Source organism: Anopheles maculipalpis, chromosome 3RL (assembly GCF_943734695.1).
Source record: "Anopheles maculipalpis chromosome 3RL, idAnoMacuDA_375_x, whole genome shotgun sequence".
NCBI classification, from domain to species: domain Eukaryota; kingdom Metazoa; phylum Arthropoda; class Insecta; order Diptera; family Culicidae; genus Anopheles; species Anopheles maculipalpis.
In genome coordinates, this window is record NC_064872.1 from 79,056,319 (window position 1) to 79,063,954 (window position 7,636).

Genomic DNA, 7,636 nt, shown 5'->3' on the forward strand with positions numbered 1-7,636 from the left:
GCTGAGGTGCGAAAGGAGTAAGTTGAGCGTTTTATTTTTGACGATCCAGTATCAGCATTAAGTAGCAGAAGAGACGAAGATTTCTTGTTTTCAAACATTGACTAAGCCGTTAGCTCCATTGCTGATATTGTTGCAGCTAATATTGTCGATCGACGACATGGAAATAGATAACATCAGCATTCGTCTGTGTAGCTTACGATGGGGAGGAAATAAACAAAAAAGCAGAAAGATAAACCAAAGTTTTAAATGGAAGCGCGATTGAGCGGTATAAGTAAGCACGTGGAAGGCGATAGTAAAGAGCGCCATTCTGATAAACGAAACAAAAAAAAAGCGAAATGCAGGAACGAAATATAGAAGGAGGAATTATGATAGAGTACTGACTTATAAACTTAATGGGAAGGAGTAAACTAGAAAAACCTTCCATGTGATTAAGTGCGAGAAGCGTACACGTGGTTACAAAATATTGAAAAATTGATGATGAAAATGAGATAACAGTACGAGAAAACAGGTCAGAAAATAATGTTCGAAAGTAAAAGTGATTCATTTTACTGTTTTGTTTCGTACAATGTGCACTTATTACAATCACATGTGTAGAGAAAAAGGACACAAAAGTCACGTGTTATGTGTTGAAGAAATTAAACAAAATAGTTATCTTTTTTTCAACAAATAATAGCAAATATCAAATCAAAATCCTAGTGATTTTTAGTATGGTTTAGAAACTTCCATTCAAATACCAATTAACAAGCAAAAAAAAACACACATCGAACATTGTCACGGACATAATAATAATAATACTAATAGGTCCAAAAACCATAGAATTCTTATGCACACGTTTCATCCATAGTAGGATTTATTTTCTAATGAAACAACACCGGTTTTAGTCCCCTTTTACAAAAGTAGTGTTCACAATCTAGAACTACACCGTAACAAGTAACACCACAAAAGAAGTCTTTATGTTTGACAACACATAATCGACGTTAGCGAATGGGGTTTACCATGCCCATTCATTCTTTCGATGGTGTGGTAAAAAATGCGGAGATAAATGTTAACGAATCCTTAAGCCAAATCAGTAAACACACACACACAAAGCATACAAAAACACACACGTAAAAACATCATACTTTCAGTACCTTACAAAATTATACATTTGAAACCAAAAGAAGAAGCAAAAAAATACGTTTATTCTGTAGAAAAAGTCGGGAGGCGGTTGAAAGGTAGACGGCGTTAAAATCCCTGGTGTGCGAGGCTTTAGTTTAACCTGTTGGAACGAATGTGGAAACAAATTGGACAAATGAACGATACACGCGAATGTCCTATGAAGGTGGAAATCTATTCGTTTCTGAGTTCTATTTCCCAGAGCAAAAATAGGAACTAATAATGGTGATAAGAAAAGCGGATGGATGCAGATTGGAAAGTACGGAAACTACTTCCATATTTGTTTCATATTTTAACACTTTTTTGCGTAAACTTTAGTATAAGATGCTTTTAAATCATGTATGCGTTTTTTTACCTTTTCACTTGCCTTTAAAACCAAACATAATTTTTTCTACTGTACAGAGTTTATTTTCTTCTTAGCCTATTGTTTAACGGTTACGCTTTCATCCTCGTGCACGCATTTGTTTTCTGGTAGAGGCGTATTACACTACACACGATTTAGCGAGGATTGGAAAGCAAACTTGTTTGTTAGATTGTTGAAAGGGTAAGACGAGTGAGTGGCTTTACAATGAAGTAGATGGCAAATGGCAAGCAGGTTATGGGTTGCATTTTGTTTCTATCCGTGAGTGACCAAAACGAGAGCGAAAGGAATAAGCGAATTTTTTGTAGGAAATATTTTCGTTTTTAAACATAAAAGAGGCAAATCAAACACTGCTTTGCTCCCGTAAGGAACAACTCCAGCACGGTAGCTTGTATGTACTTAATTTCTACTTTATAATGATATTAATTTCTATAAGGTCACCCTTTTTTTGTACCATTTTTGGATTAAATAGAGAACGAGTAAAAAATATCGATACGGTTTTTGTGGGTTTCTCTCTTCCCCTTGTTGTATTACGCACGACCCTTTGTAATGCGGGTAAATAATTTGTTTTTCGTATTTTTTTTTTTTGTGTAAAATGAAAAGAAAAAGTGCATAAAGCAAGCATGAATTTCGTTGAAAGAAGCGAAATAAAACCAGATTCAATCAATACCAATAGTTGTAAAACGAAACGAGAAAAATACGTATTATACACTGAAATGGTCAAAAACAAACATGCAAACAAACCAAACTGTTATTGATGAAACAAGCATTGAACGGAACAAAAAACAATTATTTATAAAATCATCACAAAAAAAAACAATAAAAAACTCATGGTTCGCGCTCTGGACACAGATTCCAGCCAGCAGCAGATTGATTGAATTGCTCCCTAATAAATCCTTTCGAATTTAAAACACTTTTGTCGCGTATTAATAATTCATTGGTTGATTTAGTAAAGAAAATAGTAAGTAATTATAACATTAATTCATACGCTATTGATCAATCAACTGAACGAGCAGTATACAAAATCATGAGAAATATGTAGAATTAAGAGAATCCGCCGGTCTGTTTTATGCTCATCGACCCCGTTACTCACGTTCTCTGCTGTTTAGCTTTGCAATGGCTTTTTGCAGGGATCTCCAAATTACAACCTCTCAGCGAATTAGCTATCGATTCCAAGAAAGAAAAACAAATCTTTTAAGCCCCCTAGACCGCTGCTCAAAGGAAGATTTGTTACAGATTTTATATGGGAGTTGCCAAAACCCTCCTCCAAAACACACCTTCCTTTGGAGGAGGGCGGAGTGTTTCAGAGGGCTCAAAAAGGCAAGGATTGATTCAATATTATTTTTATCTGTTCGAGTTCGTTACAGAAAGTGGTTAAAAATTAGAAACATGTACGATGACTTATAACTTGTCATCTGTATAACCCGATTCGGGTCCATCTCTTTAATTTATTATACCACTGAAGAGTGTTGAAACCCCTGTGGAACGTACAATGTTTAACGCATATATCTTTTTTCTCCCTAACAACATCCATGACGACCGGTACAATGGAACACTGGCGCGCGCCGTGCCTGTGTTGCTAAGCGATCCTCCCATTCAGCGCTCTCTGGCAGCGCTCGACGCGATATGATCCTTTTTGGCCGTTTAATATCTGTCTCTCGCCATTCTCTCTCGCTCCCGGCTGGTTTGTTAAAAATTGGTGGAACAAATGCAACCGAGACCAACCTCCTCACCCCCCAGCTGAAACTGACCCATACTCTATGCTATGCAAGAAATAGCACGATAGTGGATGTTTGCGCTTCAAACTGCACGGACGGGAATCATATAACATACGCATCGGGTCGCGTAATTGGTTTCGGAGTTCCACACCGCGCCGCGGTTACCATTGCAGCTGCCTTTATGCTCGCCCACCTCTCGGAGCATCCAATTGATCCAATTTCGCCGGTCTAATCAAACGAAATTGTAGGTTCGCGTTTTCCCTTTCGTTGGGAACGCTGTTGGAAGTAGTGAATTGTATCGTGTGTAGGTGCACTAGTGAAATCTTTTAAAAACGCCATTTGTTATTACTTTGTTGCACAAAACGCCTTTCTTCTTCATACACTCACTCCTCCTCATTGAAACGTGATCATTCCATAGAGCTAAAGGCTACGGATCTACGATCTACGCAAACTCCTTGAAACGACCACTCGTGCCGGGTTTGCAAATTTGTGTCACTACAGTTTACTTTGTATAGCGAGGCAGAATACAGCACATGGCAACGATGCAGTTTACACGCAACTTGTTGCAGCAGTGCAGCAGCGGCCCGGGCAGCAGAGGTAAGCAAGGGTGCGTTGATGCATTTTATGCACATGCTTGGGTGGAACCGGTTTTGGATGTGTGTGCGTGCATGTGCGTGCGATTGAATAGTGTTTGATGCGTATGGTAGACGATTTTGGAGAGAATTAAGCCCGGAACAAGTTACTTTAGTAAAAAAATGATTACGAGGAAATCTTTGTGATTTAACTATTACTGAAAGGAAACACTTCTTATACCATCTATTCCTCGGACCAGTAGTGACCAGCGGTCAGCAAGAAATCTATTTTTACTAGCCCTCCGTATCGTCTCTTGTTTCCATTCGGCGGTTTCTAACCCTGATTGACATGTGTTCCGTTCCGCACATCCTTCATACGTTCAAGGACACAAGAACGCATGACGAATGACGACCCTTTTTTTGGGGGAGTGAGTGCGAGTTTTGCGTCACAGTCATCCATCCAGAAGCGAAAGTAAAATGCTTTGCCAAACCTAAAAAAAGATTGCAATTAGAAAAGTCGAAGACATCAGCTGATGTGTGCCACAAGAGCTACCAGGAATAATAAAAAAAATGACGAGATTTAGCAGAACCTCAACAGGTTGATTGCAGTGAATTCTTTTCTTGTAGCACGCCCCATCTTCTACAGTACCGCTACCGCCGGGAACCACAAGCTCCGGCAAATCATTCAACATCAACTGGACGATATCCGTGAAGCCGGCACGTACAAAAGCGAACGTATTATAACGACCCCCCAAGCTACGGCCATCGGTGTCGCTGGAAGTAGTGGCAAAATTCTGAACTTTTGCGCCAACAACTACCTTGGATTATCGGTGAGCTATTTGTATAACAAAAATGGACTGATTATAATGAATTGTCAGGCGCGGACCTTGTGTTCTAGTAATTTCTTCAATCATTCCTTGTTCTTTTATAATTTACATTTATTTTTAATTGTACTATCAGTAGCAGTTCTATCTCCGAGCGAAGAATTCGGAGATCATGAACCTATTCTTGCTTATAAAATTTGAAGAAAAATCAGAACATATGTAGGGAAATCTTGTGCTGAGCCGTCAGATAAGGTCGTACACGTCTGAGCAGTGGACAATCGTTCATAAAGTCCATAAAATCTCTCGGGCAGGAGTTCACGGAGTAACTAATTTTCTCAATATTTTTTATCAATTCAGGCAAACAACGATGTCATCAACTACGGCAAGAAGGCACTCGACGAGTACGGTGCCGGTTTAAGCTCGGTCCGTTTTATCTGCGGTACGCAGGACATTCACAAGCAGCTGGAGGATAAGCTGTCCAAGTTTCATCAGCGCGAAGACACAATCCTTTACGCGTCCTGTTTCGATGCAAATGCGGGCATCTTTGAAGCTGTTCTCACGCCGGAAGATGCTGTCTTTTCCGACGAACTAAACCATGCATCCATTATCGATGGTATACGGCTGTGCAAGGCAAAGAAGGCACGCTACTTGCACCGGAATATGGCCGATCTGGAGGAGAAGCTGCGCACGACGGACGCACGCATCAAGATGATCGTAACGGACGGTGTGTTCTCGATGGATGGTAATGTAGCTCCACTGCCGGAGATATTCGAACTGGCTGACCGGTACGGTGCGGTTACGTTTGTCGATGATTGCCATGCGACCGGGTTCTTTGGTCGTACGGGGCGTGGTACGGAAGAGTTTTACGGAATGCTCGGGCGGTGTGACATCATTAATTCTACGCTGGGCAAAGCACTCGGTGGAGCGGCCGGTGGTTATACGACCGGTCCACGGGAGTTGGTTGATCTGCTGCGTCAAAAGTCCCGTCCATACTTGTTCTCGAACTCGCTGCCACCGCCAGTGGTGGCCAGCGCATCGAAAGTGATCGATATGCTGATGGAATCGAGCGAACTGACGGCAAAGGTGCAGAGCAATACGCGTCGCTTCCGGGAGGCAATGACCAAGGCAGGTTTTACTATCTCCGGCATGGATCATCCGATCAGTCCGGTAATGTTGGGTGATGCTCGACTCGCTTCGACCTTTGCGGATGAGATGCTGAAGCGTGGCATTTACGTGATTGGCTTCAGCTATCCGGTTGTGCCGAAGGGAAAGGCCCGCATACGCGTGCAGCTGTCGGCGGCTCACTCGGAAGAAGAAATTGACCGTGCTGTGGCAGCATTTATCGAGGTCGGTAAGAAGCTTGGTGTGGTGTCGTAAGGACATGCGCGTGTACATACACGGCGCATGCAATGAAATGCAAACGTGAACGAATTTGTGTTGCAAAATGGTTGCTTTTTATTATCATTATGGTCCTTTACAGGGGAAAGAAAAGAAAATAATATAAACGAACAGATTTAGGAGCATCTCCGCGACATCAGCCGCTCCAATATAGCAGCTGAGTGCTGATATGACGGTAAATATAATTTAACCCTTTGCAGCATTGTACAGAGCTATTACCCGATAAAATGTAGCGCATTTGCAGCGCAACCCAACACAAAACACCCGGGGGAAAAGGATCGTTCCGATATAGTTACACATGATTAAGCGTCTCCTTTACTTACTACTCCTGCGGTGCTGGAGTGTCCGGTGAGTACGGGACCAGCAGATTGCGGGAAAACTTTTTAACCTTCTCCACTCCGCGCACTTCCTCGTCCAGCAACGGTAATCGAATCACGTGGAAATCCTCGTACAGATCGGCAATTTGGTCGAGATACTTTTCCTGCACTTTGCACCGTGCCGAGCACATGCTGCACGGCTGCTGTCCCTTCTTCTGAAACATCAGCTGATTGACGATGATGTTGTGCGTGTCGATGCCACACTTGGTTAGCTCCTGTACGAGCCGTTCGGTTTCGTAGAGGGACAGAAATTCGGCTATGCACACACAAACGAATGTCGTTTGTTGCTTTTTTTTTTTGGGGAAAAATAATACAATTAGAGCGAAATGAAGTGAAAAATGGACCGAGAAGCAAGAAAACTACTACTTACTGGATTGTGAAACTGTTCGTTCACTTGCTGAATGATACTGAGCATCTCTTCCAGTTTGTTTGCGATGGTATCGCCGTTAAAATCCTGCACACCGAAAAGTGAACCCATCTGCGAAATGATCGGTGCAAACTTCATCTTCAATCGGAGCAGCTTTCCCAGCCCCTTCTCTACGACTTGCGGAAACGATAGCAAACGCAGTGTGTGGCCAGTAGGTGCGGTATCAAAAACAACCACCGAGAAATTCATCGCCTTCACCAACCTGTGTCCAAAAAGATCAAGGTATGTGCATTAGCAAGACATTTAGCACAATTTCCCCTGCAACAACGCAATTACGTACTTCATAACTTCGGCGTAGCTCATCGCCTCATCAATACCGGGCAGCGTACTGATCACCTCCTGCAGCATACCCTTGCCAACGTTCAGCGGAGACGCATCATCCTCAAAATACTCGTCCGGCAGCTCACTGATACCGACGTTCGGATCGATCTCCATCGCGAACAGATTGTCGAATCCGTTCACCTTCGTCGGCACCTTGGTAAACTTCTGATCGAACGCATCGGAAATGTTGTGGGCCGGATCGGTCGAGATGATCAGTACGGATTCGCGGTGCTGTGCCAGCTGGACCGCCAGACTGCAGCTGCATGTTGTTTTGCCGACACCACCCTTACCACCGACAAACACCCATTTGAGCGACTTTTGATCGATTACGTTCTGTAGTGTCGGATCGCACGGTTCAAATTCATCTTCCATTGTGCTGCAGGCTAGAAAAGTACGGATAGAAATATTATTTTTTTCAATAAATGCTGATTAATACTAATTACTTGCAATATTTGCTTACTTTTGGAAGGAATTGTGCTGTTT

General features: G+C 42.4%; 2 protein-coding genes across 2 annotated transcripts; one reads left to right on the forward strand and one right to left on the reverse strand.

Moving 5' to 3' along the window:
• Nucleotides 1-3,776: 3,776 nt before the first annotated feature.
• LOC126561031 (2-amino-3-ketobutyrate coenzyme A ligase, mitochondrial) lies at nucleotides 3,777-6,007 on the forward strand. Its single transcript, XM_050216980.1, has 3 exons — nucleotides 3,777-3,831; nucleotides 4,434-4,636; nucleotides 4,988-6,007. The coding sequence occupies exons 1-3, from the start codon at nucleotides 3,777-3,779 to the stop codon at nucleotides 6,005-6,007; spliced, it is 1,278 nt and encodes a 425-aa protein (XP_050072937.1).
• A 343-nt stretch (nucleotides 6,008-6,350) lies between these two features.
• Nucleotides 6,351-7,535, reverse strand: LOC126562558 (ATPase ASNA1 homolog). The gene is made up of 3 exons (XM_050219104.1): nucleotides 7,113-7,535; nucleotides 6,776-7,034; nucleotides 6,351-6,692 (listed from the first exon to the last, which is right to left on the reverse strand). The coding sequence occupies exons 1-3, from the start codon at nucleotides 7,523-7,525 to the stop codon at nucleotides 6,351-6,353; spliced, it is 1,014 nt and encodes a 337-aa protein (XP_050075061.1). The 5' UTR covers nucleotides 7,526-7,535.
• Nucleotides 7,536-7,636: the final 101 nt, after the last annotated feature.

Bases quoted from the DNA above. Each gene is read 5' to 3' on its own strand.
- LOC126561031 (XM_050216980.1), top strand. From the start codon at position 3,777: ATGCAGTTTACACGCAACTTGTTGCAGCAGTGCAGCAGCGGCCCGGGC. The intron at 3,832-4,433 runs GTAAGCAAGGGT...CTTTTCTTGTAG, and splicing joins CAGCGGCCCGGGCAGCAGAG to CACGCCCCATCTTCTACAGT. The intron at 4,637-4,987 runs GTGAGCTATTTG...TTATCAATTCAG, and splicing joins ACAACTACCTTGGATTATCG to GCAAACAACGATGTCATCAA.
- LOC126562558 (XM_050219104.1), bottom strand. From the start codon at position 7,525: ATGGAAGATGAATTTGAACCGTGCGATCCGACACTACAGAACGTAATC. The intron at 7,035-7,112 runs GTACGTAATTGC...TTTTGGACACAG, and splicing joins AGCTACGCCGAAGTTATGAA to GTTGGTGAAGGCGATGAATT. The intron at 6,693-6,775 runs GTAAGTAGTAGT...AAAAAAAAAAAG, and splicing joins ACGAACAGTTTCACAATCCA to CAACAAACGACATTCGTTTG.